The sequence below is a fragment of the Sceloporus undulatus genome, chromosome 7 (genome assembly GCF_019175285.1).
Source record: "Sceloporus undulatus isolate JIND9_A2432 ecotype Alabama chromosome 7, SceUnd_v1.1, whole genome shotgun sequence".
In the NCBI taxonomy this organism is placed as follows: Eukaryota; Metazoa; Chordata; class Lepidosauria; order Squamata; family Phrynosomatidae; genus Sceloporus; species Sceloporus undulatus.
The window spans coordinates 25,085,980-25,108,232 of NC_056528.1; the positions used below are offsets into that span (position 1 = coordinate 25,085,980).

Consider the following 22,253-nt stretch of genomic DNA (forward strand, 5'->3'; position numbering starts at 1 on the left):
AGGGCAAATGCCAACGTGGCAATTGTTTTTCTCCAAGCAACACAATGTCGCTGTCCCTCCTGTGTTGTTTTCGCTTCATCGCTTGCATGAGGCCAAAGCTTGCAAAGAGGCCTGGTTTTGATTATTGCCTGGAAGAAACCGAGGTGACCATCCTCCCACTTCTCCATCTGCTTTCACTGAGGCCTCTCCGTTGATCCTACTGACTTCTGGCCATGCCACTGTGTTTCCAATTTCTATGTCTGGTTGCAAAAGCTGGACAGTGAAAAAGGTTGATAGGAAGAGAATCAATTCATATGAAAAGTGGTGCTGGAGGATTGTTCTGCAGATACTGTGGATGGCCCAAAAGACCAATAAATGGGTCCAATAAATGGATAAATCAAGGCTGAACTCTCTCTGGAAGCCAAGATGACTCAGCCAAGGCTATCGTTAACTATTAATGCATTAATTACTTAGCAACCACCCACTGCCTCTGCCCTGCTTTTACTAATTGTTTTTAACAATTGTTAATAATTTAATTGTATTTTATTGTGGGTGGGAAGGTTGGGAGGGTTTGGGATAAAATGGACAATGAGACATTTATGGATGTCTTATTGTAGCCGCTTCAATCTTTTAGGAGAAGCGAGATACAAATTATTATTATTATTATTATTATTATTATTATTATTATTATTTGGACATATGAGAAGACATTGCTGCTGTGTGCCTTCAAGTTGTTTCTGACTTATGGTGATCCGAAGGCCAACCTATCCTGGAGCTTTCTTGGCAAAATGTCTTCAGAGGAGGTTTGCCATGGCCATCCTCTGAGGCTGAGAGAGTGTGACTTGCCCAAACTATCCCACTGGGTTTAATGGCCGAGCTGGGAATTGAACCCTGGACTCCAGAGTCACAGTCCAATGCCCAAACCATGATGCCATGCTGGCTCTCAAACAGCAAGTAAAACCCACCAACTCTATGGTTCTGTGACATGGCTGCTGGGTTTTATTCTGCATTTTTGGGTATCTCCATTTCATCTACAGCTGGCTAGAAAAAAGAATTTGTGGTGCAAGAGGTTATCAGTAGGGCAGCAGCTGCAGCCTGGAAGAAAATATCAACATCTGGTGTTTTTTACTCTGCCTCCCTCTTGATTTAAAAGCCAGGAGAGACTTCATTCTTTTGGTTATGGGAAAGGGGATTTTTAAAACATTTAATTGCTCAGTGATTTGTTATCAAGAGTCCGAAACAGACATCATCGGCAGCTGCGAGGTGCAAAGTGCCCAAAGTGTTTGGCTCATTTTGCTTCTAGCTTTAATGAATATGCATCGGATTATAGAGTTGGAAGGCGACCCCAAGGGTCATCCAACCTCCTTCCAGGGCAGGAATATACCTCTGTGGCACTCTGGACAGATGGCCATCCAACCTCTGAAAGAGGAAAGTCCGCCGTATCTTAGTGGACGACCACTGCGGTGGCCGTCTCAGTTCCCTTCCAGCAGTGTCTTTTATGGACGCTACTCTCTCTACAGCATGCAAAAACATTTTCATTTGATTCCTTCTCAAAATGGTGGCAGGAACTGATGGTGTATCACTTCCTGTCACCATTTTGAGAAGAACTGGAAAAAAAACTGAAACCCCCCCCCCCCCCCATGACTAGAGTCTGAAATAGTGGACAAGGGATAGCACCGAGCCCTAAAAGAAATACATGCCTTCCAACACTCCATAGTCGGGAGGGACAGTCCTGATGAATTCTCTATCATCTGTACTGTAATCATCATCATCATCATCATCATCATCATCATCATCATCCTACTTTCCCAACTTCTTTTAAAATGTCTCTATTTCTCTCGCCGCCTCCCCCTTGATCCTCAGCTCACTTCGATTGCTGCAAACCGAGTTCAAAGTGCAAAAAGGAGTTAACTTGGTTAACTCAGCAGAAGGGAGAGATCCCCAAAATTTGATTTGCCTTCAGGTCTCAAAGCCAAGATAACCAAGGCTATTGTCCTTTGGACTTATGGGAAGACATTGTTGTGCGCCTTCAAGTTGGTGATCCGAAGGCCAACCTATCATGGGGTTTTCTCGACAAGCTTTTCAGAGGGGGTTTGCTCTTGCCATCCTCTGAGGCTGAGAAAGTGTGACCTGCCCAAGCTCACCCACTGGGTTGAACCCTGTTCTCCAGTCACAGTCCAATGCTCAAACCACTACACCATGATGGCTCCCCAAACCACCTTAAAATCCAGCCAGCCAGTCTGGAGGATGGAATTCAAGCATGGCTGCAAACTTTCTCTTAACCTGAACCCTGAAATCCTTCATATTCTGCATCATCCTTCAGTGTCCCCTTAAATAGTGGTGCAAAAGTCCCATCCCTTTGTGCAGCTGGCTGGATTTTAAGGTAGGTTTCTCGTGTCATATCAGGGGACAGCAAACCAAAACAAACAGGAGGCTTACAGAGAAAACTAACAAAACAGGGAGAGAACCACTAAGGTAAATTGTAAATCTTCAATATTAAATACTGTAATTATAATAAAGATACAACATTTTCTTGCAAAATGTATTTATATGTGGGCTATCAAGTACACTCTAAACACATAACCACAAAGCAAATGGCATCATTGCTTACCCAGATCATAAGACAACTTGAATTAGCAATAGCAGAATCCCTGGTGATGGATTAGACGTGACTTTATGTGATAATATACCATTCTATTTAATGAACTACAGGTGGCTAACTTCTACATTGAGTTTCTTAAAGGTATATTTAACCAAAATGCAATGTACTGTATCTCCCAATACGTAAACCACATCCTAGGCTGAGTATATCCAACAATACAGAACATGTGTCAATAGACTAAAAAGTGGTGACTATCATTAGTCACAATTACATAAAAATGAAGTTACAATTCCATGATACCGAATATACCTCTATTACAAATTGTAAACTGCCTCCGTAAATTATAACATATAGCAAAGAGCAGTATAATACCTGGATCTAAACAATTTCATAGGAAAGCTGACAAATCTAACCATTTAGGCCCTTAGGTATACTAGACGCTAAACTGTGAATCCAATATGATTCTCTTTGTAGTAGTTTGGTTTGTTTGGTACCACTGTAAAAAGGACCCAACTTTACTTGTTCAATTGCAAACATTTTTAAAGAATCTGGAGCATGATTAAATTGTAGACAGTGTGTGACTAGTGGGGTATCCAAACTCCTATTGCAAATAGTACTTCTACGTTCGGAGATCCTAGTTCTTAAATGTCTGGTGGTTTGTCCTACATAGGACATAAGACTACATAAATGACATCCTGAGAATTGCAATTAGTGAATGATTTCAGCTTATATCGTTCCCTTGATATAGGATGTGTAAATGATTTTATGTTTAATGATGATCCACAGCAACTACAATGTCCACATTTGTAGTGTCCCCTGATGTGAAATGGCTCCCGAGTATGTATCTGGAAGTCAGTGTGAACTAATGGCCTGATACAGACAGCCAAAATAAAGCTGCTTCGAGTCACTTTAGAGGTATGGTGTTTCAATGATACATGCGTCCTAAGAGTCCATAAGCCGCACCAAAGCCATGATCCAGTCCTAAGGACTGGGGTACAGCAACTTCCAGACTCTTAGGACACATGCATCATTGAAACACCATACCTCCAAAGTGACCCAAAGCAGCTTTATTTTGGCTGTCTGTATATGAGTCTTTTAAATTTCTAGTTCTACGTAGGGCTATAATGGGCACCTGTGAACAGCCAGGAATGTTTTGCACAATGTGCCAATGTTTGTGAATGATGCTTTTGATACGATGTGCAGCATGATTGAAAGTAAACGATCCTATAATCCTATTGTTAGTGGTTCTATTGGAAAGGAGAAATAATGGAGAATGGTCTTTAAGTGAAGCTCTATTCCTAGCATCCTGAATTACGTGACGGGGAAAAGCTCTATCATACAGGTCTGATTGGTATTGATCAGCTGCCATTTCGTAATGCATGTTATTGGAGGGATTCCTTTTTAATCTTAAAAATTGAGAGTAAGGCAAATAAGGTTAAAAAAGCTTCAACTTTGGAATTTGCCTTACTCTCAACAGCAGAACTATTGACTCCATCCTCATCATTGGGACTACTACTAGTTACCACTGCTGCTGTTTTAAAGACTTTGCTCTCATCACTGGGAATATCAATCACCAGTAAATAGCATTAATTTCTACAGCCGGCTTAGTGTTGTTAATGTATATAGGAATTGTTCATCGCTGTTGTTCTTTATTAATTGTGATATACATACAAATACACATTTTGCAAGAAAATGTTGTATCTTTATTATGATTACAGGATTTAGTATTGAAGATTTGCAATTTACCTTAGTGGTTCTCGCCCTGTTTTGTTAGTAATATCAGGGGACAGAACACAGCCATGATTTTCTGGCTATGCGCCCATTCCAGGATCTCGGCTGATGCTTTGCCTCCAAAAATGCATTCCTTCCTGATCTCTGCAAACCCATCGCTCTGCAAACCCCAAAAGAATCGGTTGGAAGGAGGGTTTGCAATGAGGAATCTTCTGCTTTCTGGGAAAAACATCCCTTCCCTGGACTTTGCGGCCCTGCTGCGTCTCCCAATCTTGGCTCCGTCAAAAAAAGAACAACAACCCAGAGACAAGCAGAACCAGGGGAGGGAACCAACACAAACAAACAGGAGACATCCCATTCTGGACAAGGTTGCAAGTTTAATCTCCAAACAAAAAAGCTGGTCTCAGCAGTTTCCCTCCCTTTAACTTCTTTCGGGGCCCCTACTTTGGAGTCATAATATAGGATCACAAAAGAGGACAGGAGCAAAATTTGCTGTTAGGGAATATGTATGGGGATAATATTCAAAAGCATTTTAAAATGCCCCCTCAAACCCTGTTTCTTAAGCATTAAGAAGCTCTGGCAAGAAGAATCCTGGACTGATGTGAACCATTGCACTTTGAGACTCTTGCGATGCAAAATTCGCAAGGGTTGTGTTGCGCTGAAAACAGTGCTAATCTATGCATTTCATAGGAGCCTATTTCCGCAAAGAGGATCCTGCTCTCTATATAAAACCACCATTTTGCAATTCTTTCTGGCATGCAAAATTAGTCTTGAACTAATGCAAACCGTCGTCAAAAGCAGCGTGGGATTTTTGGGGAGTGCATGGAAACCTACTGAGCGATCTTGGGCAAGTTACACTTTCTCAGCCTCAGAGGAAGGCAATGGCAAACCCCCTCCGAACAAAGCTTGCCAAGAACACCTTGGGATGGCGTAGGGTTGCCACAAGTTGGAAATTACTTGAAGGCACACGACAAAAACAGCAAAAGCATTGAAGCCTTGCAGGTCAGACTTACCACCTCTGTATGTCTTCCAGGTGTAATATTTGCCTCGGAAGGGGATGTGATCGAATTCTGCGCACTGGAGCTCTCGGAAGTCTTGAGATCCAGGAGGGCAATCCTAAGGCAGGGAAAAGATTTGGGGCAAGGATCAGGAGAAAACAGACCCTAACGTTATTGTTAATATTATTATTATTATTATTATTATTATTATTATTATTATTATTATTATTGTAGTAGTAGTATGGCTCCTGTATCCATGAAGGGTATATTTCAAGAGCCCCCATGGATTCCTGAAAACACAGATAACAGGGAACCCATTGTTTTCAATGGGACAAATGACTTCTGGCCAAGCATACTATAGAATCATATTGGAGGACCTAGAAATGCCTGGAGTGAACATTTCTCTTGGCATTTCTAGGTCCTCTGCCATAATTCAATGGTATGCTTGGGCTGGAAGTTGACCATAGAAATGCACTGGAGGACCCAGGAATGCCTAGAGAGGACATATTTTCCTTTGAGCTGTGGGTATGTGTCATAGCCAAAACCTGGAGTGGATTCATTGCCCCACTGACATGGAGTTGAGAGTTATCCCTGCCTTGGCAGTAGTTGCGGGAGGTTACAGGACATATTGTGCCAGTGTCTCCAACTTATCCAAGCTAAGATCCATCCCTTAAAGCAGGGAGTGGGCAAAGTGTGGCCTATGGGTTGTGTAGTATGCCACCTCCAGGGCCATTTTATGACCATCTCACCCTTTCACAGTCTCACACCCCTGGATTCATTTGCTACTCACGTCGGTGTTGCAGGATCGGTATCGTTTCCGTTCTCCCAAGCAGTATCTCCCTCCAATCGTTGGTCTTTGAGAGAGAAGCAAAGCAGGTTTTAAAAATGTGTTTTTTAGAGGAGGCATTTTATAGAACCTTTCCAATTCTGTCTATTGCTGGGTGATGTCCTTTCTATTGTATGGCAACCCCATGGATTTCCATGGCTGAACACAAATTTGAACTCAGAGTTGTGTGTTCATGTCACATTGCTCCAGGCCAGCAACAGTGTTCCAGAGGCTACGCCGAGTGCTGGAAGAATCTGGCTTACCGTGGGCTGTCGCAATGGCGGATGGATGAGGAGACGCCCCCTCCACATGTCCGGCTGCATTCTCCCCACGATGACCATGTGCCCCAGGCTCCATCCACACCTTCTGGCCGCGTGCCAAAAGGGACACACTCCCGCTTATAACACCACTGTAAGGCGGAGGATAAGGAGAAAAGTTGGTGGTTGCAATGCGACTTCCAGTTGACTCTGAGTTATGGCGACCCTACCCCTAGATCTCTTGTTGGATCTCTTTGTATTTTTACGACCTGATACAAAGTGGACCCTTACCCCCTTTTCGATGGTGTTGGTTTGACAAATGGTCCCCTCTGCTGCTGGGATGCTGTTGGTGACGCATCGGTTGCTTTTGCTGAGACACCACAACTCATTGCAAACTTCCTGGAGGGGCAAAAGAGGCAATGGAAGCGGGTGGCCAAGGGGAGGAAGACGGTGAGAACTGGGTTGCAAATCACCTGCACAGGTGGCACCCGGTTACACTATTTCATCTCTTTTAAAAATCACAATCACAACAATTCAAAGCAATGTGGGAACTCCCTGGCCACAAGCCACATGTACCCCAGGAGAAGTTTTGTATCCCAAGTTCTCCCAAAAGACTCTAGACTCTCCTCCAATTATTAAAAAAAAAGAATTTGGGGAGGGCAATTTCCATTTCCCAAACTAGCAGTTGCTGAGAAATGTAACTCTCAGCTTCTTTGGTACATGGATGTAAGAGTGAACCCTTGCAAAATTTCCCCCCCATTGTTGAATGGATGTTTGAGAACTTTTGCACATTTTTGATCATTTTTCACAATTCAGGACTTGGTGAAAAATTCATTTCTTAAATAGAGCTCCTGTCTTTTGGCACGTAGCATGTTGCATGGAAAACAGTATGGCCCCATCCCCACTGGCCTATAACGCGGATCAGGACGCAAATCATGGGTGCATCATTTCCATTTGAGCGCACATTCGACCCACATTGCTCCGATATCATTCCCATTGGAATTCGAATCTGAATTGAATTATCCTGAAAAACCCAAATATATTTTGATCCAAATACTCTCCCGTTTTTATCTTTCTCTTGATCATCCCCTTTGTCTTAATTTCCCTCTTCCCCCCTTTCCTTCTCTATTTTTGCTCTCTTTTGTCTTCATCTGCTCCTTTCCTTTCATCTTTGCCTTTCTATGCTTCATCATCTTCATCTTCCTCTGCTCCTCCTTTGCTGGAAATTTATTTCTGGGGCAGAAAATCCTGTTTTCCGTGCAAAACCACCCCATGAGAATTTGGGCTGGAATAAGTCCCGAACTGCAAAAAAGTCTTCCAAAACAACCCTGGTTTTGGACACATTTCTCACAAAGGGGACTAAAATGACTGTGAAATGGCTCACAACGTCTTTGGTGAAGAAACCTAGTAAAGAATTAGTGAAGAAATATCCAATTCACCGTTGGATATTATTTACTGTTGTCACTGTTAATTGGGTATTTTAAGTGTTATGTTGGAGGGAGGGATAATGGGTTTTATTGGGTACTTTATTGTATTCTGTATTGTATTTTATTCATATTGGAAGCCGCCTCGATCCAGCTGGAGAGGCGGGATATAAATAAATAATAATTATTATTAATTATCATTATTATTATTACTATTAAGAATGACATGCCTAGGATGATGGCTCCCATGTCCCAGTGAAACTGGTAAAACCAATCCAGGTTTTAACTCGCATTCAAGGAGCTCTCCAAAGTCCTGAACACTCTTCTTAAACAGGTTGACACTTTGGAGAGCTCTGTAAAAACCAGCCAAAACCTGGACTGGATCGACAGCCCCACTGACATGGCAATCCCCGGGCTGCCATTGCCAAAACCCACAGTGACCTGCAATGGGGATAGTGGAGTGCCTGCAATAGTAGAAGGATGGTGTCTATGGGCCAATGTCTTTCCTTGCTTGGAAGCCCATTCCCTCCGCTCCCTTGGGAATCAAGAGTAAAAGCAGGAAGTCTTCTCTACCCCATATTTACACTGGCGAGATTTGACTCCGTACTGAAAGTGGCACTGTTCGTCCGCATCGTAGGCTTGCCCTGGTGCCACCGTCGGGTAGATAAAGTCTTGCTTGGGTGGTGCATTGTTCAAGCAGAGTCCCATTCCAGAGCTAGAGGCAAGAGACATGGAAGGTCAGGGGTTTAGAGTAAATCTTAGCTATGTTTTTCTGGTTGCAAATCCAATCTGGGTTTTAGTCTGAATTTAAAGGCATGCTATCTCTCAGACACCCCACACTTTATCTCCTCCAAGTAGGTTCAGAACTCCAGATGGTTCCTTGAAAGTTCAGCCTACACTCTGGAAGGGATTCACTGCACCAAAAACCAGACATGAACTGTAATGCAGAGTCAATTATAAGGCCAAGGAGAAGCAGTGTGCACAAAGGGTTAGAGAGCTAGAGAGCTAGGATGCTCATTGTGTTCATTTGGGCAAAAAGAAGGAAGAAAGGGGCTCCTTACTCCAGGAAGCTGGTTATGTAATCCCTGCTGCACGTTGACCACACAAACGGGTTGGTCTTCATGGTGATGTGGGCGGCCATGAGTTTAGCTGTCTCTTGTCCCCGGGACCCACAGCTGTTTCCAACACCGTCATGGTTCATCCCAAACCTGAAAGGTGAACATACCAAGCTAAGTTCTTTGGAGGAAAGACAAGAAGGAAGGAATGAAGAATGAGGAAGGATGAGAGGAAGTACATAAAGAAGAAAGAAAGAAAGGAGGAGAGAGGAATGAGAGAGTATGGAAGGAAGTACAGAAGTACAGAGGGGAGGAAGGTAAGTAAGGGAGGCAGGGCTGAAGAAAGGAAGGCGGAAGGAAGAGAGAGGAATGAGGAAGGAATGAGGAAGGATGGAAGGAAGTACAGTAGGAAGGAAGGAGAGGGAGGGAGGGAGGGAGGGAGGTGGGAGGAATAAGGCAGAATGGAAGGGAGTACATAAAGAAGCAAGGATGAAAGAAAGGAAGGTGGAAGGGATGAGAAAGGGATGAAAGGAGGACATAAAGAAGGAAGAAGGAGGGAAGAATGAGGGAGGAATATGGGAGAAAAGAAGGAAGGAAGGAAGGAAGGAAGGGGAAGGAGGACCTAAAAAGGTAGGAAGGTGGGAGAAATGATGGATGAATGAGAAAGGAATGAGAGAGGGAGGGAGGACATAAAGACGTAATAAAGAAAGGAAACAAGTCAGGTGGGAAGAATGAGGGGGGAAGGAAGGTGAGAGGAATGAGGGATGAATGAGGGAGAGGAAGGAGGAAGGGAGGAATTCAAGATGTACCCTGTGTGACCTTCCATGCACCCTCTTCTCTCCCCAATCGGTGCAAACTCACGTGTGACCGATCTCATGGGCAATGGTGAAAGCCGTGGCCAAGCCCAGGTCTTCGTTGATGCTGCAGCTTCTTTCACGTTCACACATCCCACCCACCGGCGCCAATCCTGCGAGGGAGAAAAGTTCTTAAAAATCTGCTGCATGGAGCCATGTGCTCATCTCCCAGGTACCACCTTTGACACTTGGAAGGAGAATAAAATGTCCACCAACAGAGACAGTGTGGCATATTAAACTACCAGTTCATTCATTTATTTAATTTTCAGCTTCCTTGGTGGATTTTGTTGTCTCAGCACAGAAAACACACTTTTTAACCTGGGAACAAAGAATTACGAATATTGGTTGTATCTATTGTGGAGGTTGGTAATCGGCCAGTCAGAGTCTTAAAAAATGGATATATCACTGTATCCAGTTTTTCCCCCATTGGCAAACTGGTTTGGGGAGTCATCCCATGTCCCCAAAACCTCAACTAACAACAATGGGATTTGTGTTGATAAGGACACAGATGCAGGATTCGTACTTACCAAGAGTCCCACAAGGTTTATTCTTGTAGATGCAAATGTCGTACCTAAAAGAAAAGGAAGGGATAGATAAAGTAAAAGATTTCACCACAACTATGGAATAACAGGCAGTTTCTGTTGGATTCATGCCTGACAAAAATAAGAGAGGATAGGAATGGGTTGGAGGAAGACTGAGAGAGAAGGTAGGAAAGAAAGAGAGGAAGGAAAAAGGAAGGAAGGAAGGAAGGAAGGGGAAAGAGAGAGATTGAAATAGAGTGGGGGGAAAGAAAGATGGAAAGAAAGAAGGACAAAGGGATAGAAAAAGAAAGGGAAGGGTGATGATTTGGGATTTGGGAGGGATACTCCTGCTTAATCCTATGCTGTACCACTTTTACATCTGCTTTTAAAAATGTTGTGATTTCTCTCTCCTCCTCCTGCTTTCCCTCTTTGTCCTCAGCTTACTTCACTCCCTGCAAACTGAGTTCCAAATGCAAAAATCTTTTGCAATCTGCTAACTTAGGCAGGAGGGAAAGAGAAGAGAGGAGGCAAAAATCTCATACTTCCCAGTTGGCTTGGGTAAAAGCAAACCGCTGCAGCCTCTCCTACCCTGCTCTTCCTCACCTTTGCCATTTTGACCATCCTCTGATGTTTCTTGTCAGTATGATGCCCCTAAGAGGCAAGGCATGACCCTGGGGCTCATAAATCCAAACCTTCCCCATGACCAATGTAGTGTCCTTAGGTGTTCACGTCCCCAGTTCCACAAGCCATAACCATCCATCAGCTTGATGGATCTCCTCTGTTTCATCACCCAAGATGACAAGGAGAAGGTAGCTTTGGGCGCCCCCATGCCCACCTCACCTTGCCCTCATTGCTCTGCTTTACCTGGTGATCAACACGGCCGTGTCGTGGTTGGCAATGCCGTTGTCCGGAATGGCGTTCCCGTGGCCGTTGCGGTTCACGATTGACTTCTGCCACTTGCAAAAGCTGTCCAGTGACTTCCCAGCGTGGTGGTTGATCTCCAGAGTGGGCTGGAGAAGACAAAGGGACCGTACTGTCAGGACGTTCCTCCTAATGTTGAAATGAAATCTGTTTTCCTGGAGTTTGGAACCATAGGACCGGAGTAATGGATTCAAACTAGAGGGAAAGAGATTCCACCTCAACTTTAGGAAGAACCTAATAAAGGTAAGAGCTGTTCGATCCTTGGAGTCCCTTCCAACTCTAGATTTCTATGATTCTAATGGAAGGTAAGAGTCGTTTGACTGCAGAGGATGCTGCCTCGGAGGATGGTGGAGTCTACTTCTTTGGAGGCTTTCAGGCAGAGGATGGATGGCCATCTGTCTGAAGTGCTGTGATTGTGTCTTTCTGCATGGCAGGGGGTTCAGCTTGATGGACCTTAGAGGCCCCTTCCAACTCTATGGCCTCATTCCCACTACCTTTTAAACTGGATCATGATTCATTTTGAACCGTTTCAAACGACCCTGGTTCTGACTTAATCCAAATCACTGAAGCAATTCTGAGAGTGGGGCCATGCTCCAGGCCCATTTAATCCGCATCTTTTTCATGCAGATTTTTTCCGCTTCTTTTTCAATAAATTGATTTTGCACAAGTGTGAACCACAAGCGGATTGGAATCGATTCAAATTTGGCTGGAACCTAATCATTTTGAATTGATTCATTCATGAATGGGAATCACAAATGGGTTATTTTGATGTCAGAAAATGCGATCGGGGCAAGTGTAGTGTAAACCACGATCTGATGTCGAAACGATCCACCGATTTGGATTGCACACTAATTTATCTGTAAGTGAGAACGAGGCCTTCGATCCCACTGTTTGAAGACATATACAAATATTCAGCGCTGTCTGCCCAAATCTGAATGTTTTGGCCTGGAAAACCCAGAGCCTGGGATGATCCTGAACTGACAGCCCTACTATTTTACAGCCGTAACAAACCAATGTTGTGTAGGTACTTTGTAAATTTCTATGCACAACGTGAGATGAGCTAAGCCATGCATTACTTGCTTGGTACTCTGCCCCCGTAACACCGTATTTTCGGGGTCCTTTCCTCACCTGATCGTCGGTCAGCAAAATGAGGCGAGTGACGAGGATGTTGACAATATTTCCCAGACTTGAGTCTTGGAAAAGTTTAGCAACCTGACCTCCAGGAAACAAAGAAAGACCAGTGTTAAAAAATCATGATGAAGATAGCCTTTAAGAATGTGTGTGTGTGTGTGTGTGTGTGTGTGTGTGTGTGTGTTGGAAACAATTTGAAGGCACACAACAACAACAACAACAACAACAACAACAACAACATAGTTTTTATGGGGTTTTTTGGGCTATGTGGCCATGTTCTAGAAGAGTTTATTCCTTGCATTTCACCAGCATCTGTGGCTGGCATCTTCTCTGAATGATGCTGGTAAAATGTCAGGAATAAACTCTTCAAGAACATGGCCGCATAACCCAACCCCCCCCCCCCCAAAAAAAAAGTATGGCCCCCAGCCATAAAAGCATGACTTCACAACAACAACAACCTTTGTAAAGTTAGGCAATGTAGATTGTGAGGATCTAGCCAACAACAATAATAATGATATGGACAAGGTGTCTGGACGTAGCTATGGAGGTCTACCTCAGAGGAATGTCCAGAGGAGGGAGTTGGGATGTTTGCTCCTACATCTTGCTTGCAACATCTTGCTTATAACACTTACAATATTCATGATGGCCAGGATGTACTGCTCGATGTCTCTCCGGCCGTGGTAGCCCACCATCATCTTGTCGGCCACCACCAGGGTCTCCACGTATCGCTCTGTGCTGACTGACCGCTTCAATGGCAGCTGGCCCCGTTGGCTGAAGTTGCCCAGCGTCTTCACAGGGGAGGGCTTCAGTGTCCGCAGCCACCATGGCCGACCTTTCCATGGTTTCTCATCTGGGAGGAAACATCTATGAGGAGTGGCATATTCTTCTTTCTCCCATAGGGAGACCTAGCACTAAAAAGATCCCACAGGAAGATCTAGGACTCAAAAGATACCACATGGACACCTAGCATGGACAAGGTCCCATAACGGAGACCTAGGTCTAATCTGCACTGCAGAAATAATGCAATTTGACACTTCCATGGCTCAGTGCTATGGGAACCTGGGATTGGTAGTTTTGTGATGCACCAGAGCTCCCTGTCAGAGCAGGATAAATGTCTCACCAAACTACAAATCCCATAATTCCATAACACTGAGCCATAGCAGTTAAAGTGGTGTTAAACCACATTAATTCTGCAGTGCGGATACAGCCTAACAAGTTCAGAAGTTGGTGGGCTATCCTTTGTTGGAGGTTGTGAAACAGAGTTTGGATGACTACTTATCTGAGATGGTTTAGTTGTGCATTTTCTGCCCCAACAAGGGGTTGGATTAGATGGTCTTTGGGGTACCTTCTAACTAATTAATGCCAATTAATCATTTGCTGATTCATAATAAGGCAACCCTGACAAGCTGCATCAGATGTCTGAGTGTGTTTGTAAGCTGCTGGGATGAAAGATGGGAAGCTTTAGAGCTGTCGTCTTTTTAATCGGACCTTGCTCCTGCATCATTAACATATATGAATATGTTAATATCTGAAAACTAGAAAACTGAAAACTAGCGGAAAACACCAGTAATCCTAGGTAGGTCAAAGCTATACAGATTCATTGCCACAAGGGGGCAGAATAAAGCTATGGAATTCATTGAGGCTGTTCACCCTTCTGCTTTTGCCATCTCTATGGTCTTGGAGGACTGAACAGCCCAAACCAAAGGCTAAATGCCATTGATCTGCGCATTATGCTGCCTCCCGATCTGTGTTCTAATTTTTGCATGATCTATTCTTTTTGATACTTTGCTAGTCATAGAAAGAGGGAGAGAGAAAGAGAAGGCATTGGTGCATGCATCCTTGGATGGGTCAAGAATCAGCTCAAGCATTTTTCATGAGGACTAGACACTTCGTTTAAAAAGAACAGGGGGAGGGAGACAAGAACTCAATGCTAGTGTATGATGCATGGGAGATTTTCACACGGCACGGGATTGCTCCCCCGTTCTTATCCCTTCCTTAACCCGTCCATGACTGCGATGGTGCAAAAGGCTCTCAAACAGTAGCATCAACCCCGCCATTAACCTGTCATTAAAGCAGCATTGCATTCGTGCAAACCTCCATTAATGCAAAATGCCAGCCAATGTCACTTAATGACAGGTTAATGGTGGGATAATAATGGGATGTTCGAGACTTCATCTGAAAGCTTGTCACACGATCGCCGTCATTTGCGCTTAATGGACAGGATAAACATGAATCCCATCTGAAAGTCCTTCCCACGATTGTGCAGGAAGGACGGGAACATGATGGGACAGAGACAGGACGTCCCTTGTCTGATAATCTCCATGGTTAGATTCTCTTAAAGAGTTGGTTGTACATATTTCTTAATACTGTCTTTATACAGTCACCCTAAGTCAGAGTTGGCTTGAAGGCAGACAAACCACAACACATACCTAACACGCCACAAGCGGCATCCATGTGCGGGTGCTGGAGAGACGAGCGCTTGTACACCACATGCGGGGTCCCTTCGCTTTCATGTTCGCCACTGAGGTTGGTACTCGGGTTCAACGGTTCAATGAAATACTCCTCATCATCTGCTATGATCACACCATGCTGGGGCCAAAAAGAGAGGTCAGTTGCATTTGTTGTTGTGGTGGTGTGCTTTCAAGGACTTATGGTGACCCTAACACCATACCCCACATCATGGGTTTTTTGTATCGAGATTTGTTCAGAGTGGGTTTGCCATTGCCATCCTCTGAGGCTGAGAGAGTGTAACTTGCCCAAAGTCACCCAGTGGGTTTCATAGCCAAAGCAGGAATCGAACCCTGGTCTCTGATTCATAGTCCAATGCTAAACCACTACCATACATGCCTACTCATATTTAAGAAGGCATTGGCATGGGGGTGCCCATTTAATTACCCTATTGTATAAAAAGGGACTTGAGCATCCATGGATTTTGTATCCAATAAGATTTGAGCATCCACAAATTTCGTAATGATCCCAGCAGATGCCAGTCGAGGACAAAAGGAGGAAAGTGGGAGGAGGAGAAAGAAACCGGGACATTTTAAGATCCGCTGAGAAAGTGGGACGGCAGAGGATCAACCAGGAACCTCTCTGAAGGTTGGAAGGTTTGCAGTTAAAGAGTAAAGGAGCCCACTTACCAGTCCATTGCAGTTACTGATGGCAACTTTGGAGTTCAAGTATTCATCTTGCAAGTGACCGGCGTAGTGGCAATCCTCGTGGAACTCGTGCTGCTGGTCGACGCCGTCACGTTTCCAGTACTCGACTCGGAAACGCTCCGCCAGCAGATTTGTGTGTAGCGTCAAGTTGAGGAGGAACTGAGTTTGATGGGCAGAGACCTTGTAGAAGACCTGCTGTTCCGGCGCTTCGAAAGACGGGTGTCCCGCGCTTCGCCGAGACCTCCGTTTCCGCTGGCTTTTCATGTCAAAGCTGAGAAATTCCCCATTTTTGTCCACTTGGATGGGGAAGGCAATTTCATAGTGGTCCAAGCTGGAGAGGAACTCCTCTGTGGGGTTAAAAGGAAAAAAAAGGGGGGGATATATACTCACAACAGTGACTCAGGGCATGTGCAGAGTGACTTTGTGGTCCTTTACTTAATTTCAGTTGCAACCAGGGCATTTTAAAAGAAATTTACTTGTTTCATTGTTATGCCACCTTTCTTCCCAAAGGGACCCAAGGTGGCTTGGAATGTAAAAACACATTAAAAACATTCTGAAAAACATTCAGGCATGCAAGGCATCCAAAAGCCAGGACTTGGAGGACCATTTAGGCATGCAAGGCATCCAAGAACCAGGACTTGGATGTCTATTTGGGCATGCAAAGCACCCAAGAACCAGGACTTGGAGGACCACTTGGGCATGGAAAGCATCCAAAATCCAAGACTTGGAGGTCCATTTGGGCATACAACTCTTTGCGTTAGAATGCCACGGTTGTTCTTGCCGTGTCAGGAAAGGTCTTGCCAACTCACTGTACCTTGCGACTGGAAGGTATACCCAGGAAGATTGCCCACCGACACGGCAGAGAGGAACGTCCAGGCCAAAAGACGCCAGGCTGTTGCCATGGTCGATGGCGCTCTTTTTCGCTGGGTGGGTGGCGAACTTGGACCAGGCGGACAGGATCTGCCCCAACATTGCTTTCCTGAAGGCACTGCTTACGCTCAGAGACAAGTTCCCGGTTCCTTCTTGGCCATCCTCAGCTGCTGGGCACTTTCTGGAAAAGCGTGCAAAGGATACGGATGCAGCGGCAGCTTGGCACAGACCCACGTCCCTCAGCATATGCTAGTAGTGATGCGTGGCATTGCTCTGGTGGAAAGAAGAAGAAGATGGGAAGAGTTAAAGGGGGGAAACTTAAAACATTCTATGGGGGCATTCACACACATGTTTTTGGAGATGTGGACTGTCGTGCTGGTGTGTATCAGGTTGGTTCTTCTCATTATGTTTTGGGTTTGCGAATCTCTTCCGAGTCATTTTGTGCTATTCAGACATGCCATCATTTCGGGTTAAAACAGAGCCCCCCCCTTCTTTTAATGATAAAGCGTGATCCAAATAAATTGGGAAGTGTGTTCACTCTGCCGACTATGCAGATTGATGCGGATCTTTCAGGAAAACTCGGTATCAAATATCCTGGGTTAAGTCTTGTTGTTTTAGAAGCCCCCCTCCCCAATTGCATTGAGTGCATTTGGGATGTGTGTGAACATCAAGGATTCAACCTGGATTCATCCCGGATTATTTTCATAGTGTGAATGGGGCCTAGGAAAACCTTCCTGACGATGCAAACTTATTTGGCAGCAGGATAGACTTGTCTCAGAAAGTGTTAAACTCCACCACTTTCCTTTAAATCAGGTGCTTTAACATCTGGAATACTAGAGCTTTGGATTTTCTGCTTTTGACAGGTTTGGGGTGGACTGGATGCCCTTCTAAGTCAGTGATGCATTTGCTCACTGTTTCTTGAGCGATTAAACAAACCAGTTCTCAGCATGTGCCTTCAAGTTGTTTCTGGCTTATGGTGACCCTAAGGTGACTCTTTTCTGGGGCTGAGAGAGTGTGACTCACCCATGGTCATCCACTGGGTTTCCATGGCTGAGCGGGGAACCATACCCTGGTCTCCAGAGTCCAACATTCAAACCATTACACTGCATTGCAGAACCAGTGTTTAGCCACATTGCCTTCAGAACCGACAGATCCCAGAATCCCCCTCCATCACACTGGTGGCAGGATTTGGGGACTTGTAGTCCCAAGTGATAACTTTCCCAAACTTTGTACGGGACGTGAAGGAGGCAAATAGTTTCTGTGTCATTCTTACTGTCCACAAAATGTCTCCCACTCAAGCCCTATCCAGGCCTGACCCTGCTTAGCTTCCAAGGCCTGGTGCCTTTGAGGGGTATTTAGGTCCTCTCGCCTTCCTTCCGCCTCATTATTTACCCTCCCAAATTCCTTGAGATATTAACAAACGCATCTCCTGGCATTTAATCCCGAGAAACACGGTCTCAGTTGATTAAATAATATGTTCCAAGAGATTAATTAAAATGGGCTTCAGGGGTATTTTTTTGGATGGAGGAAAAGGCTTTTAAGGATCTAATCAGGAGAAGCATATGACTCAGGACTCTGTGCCAGACACCCAGCAGGCTTTCTTGCAAGGAAAATAAAAAAAGAATAATTATCACCACCATTTGCTGCCTCTTTAAAAAAAAATCCAGGAGGAATGCTTTGGGGGAAAGCTAAACGATGGGGCATACCTAAAACAAAACAAAACAAATGCCTATCTTCAACTGGACAAAGGGACACATGTGGCCAAGCAACATCAGAGTATAGTCAAAATGGGAAATGTTATCCGTGGCGAAGAATGAATAAAATGTTATTCACACAGGCTAGGAGAGGATGCAGCGGTTTGCTTTTGCTTGAGATGACTGGGAAGCGAGAGAGTTCATCCTCTCCTCTTTTCCCCAAACTCCACTTGCATTTTGAACTCAATTTGCAGCCATGGGAATAAGCTGAGGACGAAGGGAGAAAATAGAAGGAGGAGAGAGAAACCTGGATATTTTAAAAGCAGAAGAAAAAGTAGGATGGTGGAGGATTAATCGGGGCCATCCCTGCAAAACTGAGATTGTTGGAGAGTATGCTATTGAAATATGCTGAGGACGAAGGGGGAAAGTGGAAACCGGGACATTTTAAAAGCAGCAGAAAAAGTGAGATGGCTGAGGCTTAACTGGGACTTTTCCTGCCCATCTGGGATTGTTGGAGAGTATGCTGTTGAAATATTCTGAGGACAAGATGGAGGAGAAAACCGGGACATTTTAAAAGGAGCAAAACAAGTGGGATAGCTGAGGATTATTTGGGACCGTCTCTATTAAATTTGGGGCAATTGAGAGGCATGTGGTTGGAAGTATGTTGAAGGAAAAGGGGGAAAGTGGAGGAGGAGAGAGAAACCAGGACATCTTAAAAGCCGTTGAAAAAGTGGGACAGCAGAGGATTAATCGGGATTGTCCCTATTAAATTTGGGTACGAAACTGAAGCAAGCTGAAGACAAAGGGGGGAAGAGGAGAGAGGAACTGGAACATTTTAAAAGCATCAGAACAAGTAGGACAGCAGAGGATTAACTGGGACTGTCCCAGCCAAACTGGGACTGTTGGAGAGTATGCTGTTGAAATATTCAAAGGACAAGATGGAGGAGGAGAGAGAAACTGGGACATTTTAAAAAGGAGCAGAACAAGTGGGATGGCTGAGGATTAATTGGGATTGCCTCTGTTAAATTTGCAACAGTTAGGAGGCATGTGGTTGGAATACAGTGCGCCTGCGCCATACGCGAGTGCACCATACGCGGCTTTCAGCTTATGTTGAAATTTGTGCACCTGAAGAGTGAACAAGGGAATAAGGGAAGTGCACCATGTGCACGAGCCCCATTGTTTTCAATGGGACTCCAGCATACGTGGAATTTGCCTTATGCTGGAGAGGGTCCGGAACAGATCCCCCACGTAAGGGAAGTGCGCACTGTATGTTGAAAGCAAAGAGGGAAAGTAGAGGAGGAGAGAGAAACCAGGATATTTTAAAAGCAGCTGAAAAAATGGGACAGCAGAGGATTAATCGGGACTGTCCCTATTAAATTTGGGTACGGAGTTGAAGCAAGCTGAAGACAAAGGGGGAAAGAAGAGAGAAGAACCAGGACATTTTAAATGCAACCGGGACATTTGCAAAAACAAGCGGGACGGCAGGCTTTCGGTTGCCAAACTGGGACAGTTGGAGGGTATGAAAATAAATGAAAAAATAAAGTGGCGGCGGTGGTGGTGTTTGAGACAGAAAGAATGAAGTTGGAGGAGAAAGAGAGACATATCATTCCACAATGCCTGTCTGTCTGCAATGCCCAGCAGGTATAATTAAACTTCTGCCAGAAAGCGGGAAGGAAAAATAAAGGAGGAGGAAGGGGGGAGAAAAAGAAAAGAAAAGAAGAGAGAAAAAGGAACTTTTCCAGAGTTGTCCCAGAAGGATGTTTCGCAAGGTGGCCGGAGAACGGAGAGCTGAAACACGGGGCCTTGACAGCTCTGTATACGTGTGACATTTTCGAAATGCTCCCTGAACATATTTGGCTCTCCTCTCCAAATATCTTCCCCACCCAGAAAACCACCGAGTCCTTCCCCGCATCCTATCAAAGCTCTGGCACTTCCGCGAAACCCCTTTCCAAAAAATTACAAAATTCAAGACGAAAAATCCCCCACTGACTTCCTGAACCCGAAAAATCCCCTCATCCTGCCCTTGTGCCCGAATGGAGCAAATCTCTCCTCTCTGTCAAGTTTGTGCTTTTGCAGAGTCAGAGAATCTGCCATATATATATATATATATATATGTATTGGACAGTGGGTGAGAAGAGAAGGAGAAGTGGAAAGAAGAGAAGAGAAATGATTTTTTTTGCTTACCCTTTTGGTAAAAAAGGATTATTATTTTTTTGGTCTTCCTCGTCTTTCCCCGGCGGCCAATAAAAACAAAATTCCCCAAAAAGTAAAATAAAAAATTCGTTTTCCTGTTGTCAGAAAAGTTCTCCAGGCGTAAGGGCAAGAATTTTCTCCAAGTAACAGCTGGAGAGAGAGAGAGAGAGAGAGAAGGAAGGAGGGAGAGAGGGAAGGAAGGAAGGAGGGAAGGAGAAAGAGAGGGAGGGAGAAATGTAGAAAAGAAAGGACAACCCTCCTCTCCGGAGATGTGGACGGTTAATGGAGCTTTGCTTCGAGGCCTTTTTCTTCCAAAAGCAGAAAGGGACACCCTGAAAGAGAGAGAGATGGAGAGAGGAAGGGTGTTTAATATATATATGTATATATATATATATATAAATATATAAGGATTGTGACAGGCTAACGAAAAAGAAAACCCAACAAATGAAAGTAACTCTTTTTCTTGTTCTCCGGGGAACGCCACGCTAAGGCAAATCTGGGCTTCTGTTGCGGCATCCAGTTCCCATTTGGTTTTGCTTAACCTCAGCGGAAAAAAAAGGGGAAAAGGATTGAAGCTTCTTCGGGGAGGAAATAAAAACTCTGCAACTCTGAGAAGGATCCCCCCTTCTTCCCAGCCAGCTTGGCCACAGGGGATTCTGGGGGTTGTAGTCCCCTTCCTTCCTCCCAAAATAACTTCTCTAAAGTTCTTCTTCCCCGGGGTGAAGGCCCAAGAGAGAAGGACTGGATTGCAAGAGAGTTTGCAGAGAATTGCAACCAAATGTTCCCGAAATACATCTGCAACGAAGGTCCCTGAGCTTGCAGAATTCGGGATCGTGCCACGTTTATCCAAAATATTTGTTTTTTGAAACAGCTGAGAGTCTTAAAGCAACGGGGGAGCAACTGCATACCTCCATTGTGTTGTATGTGCCTTTAGGTTCAGGTTCACAGTGACTTATGGAAGCTTTCTAGGGTTTTCTTGGCAAGGCGGTGTCCTGGTTTGAGTGTTGGGCGACCCATTTGTCAATAGGGTTATTGAGATGGTGAAAATAATCCCAGTAGAATCTGGGTTCAATCTTTGGGTGCATTTGCATTCAGTCCCAAGGAGATGCGGATCGCCATGCTGATGGATAGCGGGATCATTGTTCCCGTTACGTTTCAGGTTCACAAATCTCTCCGAGTCATTTTAACCCTCGTGTTGTTCGCACATGCCATCCTTTCAGGATAAAATGGAGCCGCCTCCATTCCCTCGAAGGATACAAAGAGATCCGAATCGATTTGGAAGCATATTTACAATGCAGAAGATGCAGATCAATGCGGATCTTTCAGGAAAACTCAGAAAAAACTTGGTATCGAATATCCTGCGTTAAGTGGTTTTTTGGTAGCACCCCCCCAAGGAAATAACCTGAGTTCATCCCAGATTATTTCCATAGTGTGAAGAGGGATTTTGCTATTCACATGCATTTCAAATGTAAGTTTTTTTGGGCAGGCTTCCCCAAAATCCACTTAGCCCCGGAAAATCAATCTCGGCATTTTTTTCTCTTTTTCTGGTTTTCCCCCTTGAGTTTTCCTAAAAGATTTGGGTTTTTCCCTCCGAGTTTTCCGACAAGATTTGCATTGTCGGCAATGCGAATAACCCTGATGCCCCCCACCCCGAGTTTTCCTAAAAGATTCGTATCATCCCATTTTCTCCTCTCGAGTTTTTCTAAAAGGTTCGCATTATCGGCTATGTGAATAACCGATGTGAATAGACCCGGGATAAACTGGGATACAACTCTGCATGCCTTGAAGGTGTTTAGAATACAGGCACATCCTCAACTCCATCTTTATGCACAGTACTAATATGCATGGGCAACACAACTTGGAGAGATGCGCAAAGGTAGCATGAATGACAAAACCGGAACGCATGGGATTATTCGCACAGTCGCGCTAAAAAAGTACAATGTCTGAACAACCCCTACATTTGCCAGAATACTCCAGGATGCTACCCAAATCCCCTCCTTACAACTCTGGAGACCTGGATTCAAATCCCCGCTTGGCCATGG

The 22,253-nt window shown here is 44.6% G+C and overlaps 1 protein-coding gene across 1 annotated transcript; it reads right to left on the bottom strand.

The window, feature by feature from the left end:
- Positions 1-6,725: 6,725 nt before the first annotated feature.
- Positions 6,726-20,529, bottom strand: LOC121936731 (A disintegrin and metalloproteinase with thrombospondin motifs 10-like). Its single transcript, XM_042479265.1, has 12 exons — positions 20,203-20,529; positions 16,269-16,597; positions 15,437-15,801; positions 14,729-14,888; positions 12,932-13,149; positions 12,297-12,380; positions 11,112-11,257; positions 10,254-10,297; positions 9,734-9,839; positions 8,879-9,025; positions 8,402-8,532; positions 6,726-6,792 (listed from the first exon to the last, which is right to left on the bottom strand). Coding segments are annotated over exons 2-12 (1,491 nt in total). The 5' UTR covers positions 16,357-16,597; positions 20,203-20,529; the 3' UTR covers positions 6,726-6,790.
- Between the last annotated feature and the right edge of the window lie 1,724 nt (positions 20,530-22,253).

Coding starts and splice junctions, on each gene's coding strand:
- LOC121936731 (XM_042479265.1), bottom strand. CDS start 16,356: ATGGCAACAGCCTGGCGTCTTTTGGCCTGGACGTTCCTCTCTGCCGTG. Junction 15,802..16,268: donor GTATACCTTCCAGTCGCAAG/GTACAGTGAGTT, acceptor TTAACCCCACAG/AGGAGTTCCTCTCCAGCTTG. Junction 13,150..14,728: donor TGCCGCTTGTGGCGTGTTAG/GTATGTGTTGTG, acceptor GTTTCCTCCCAG/ATGAGAAACCATGGAAAGGT.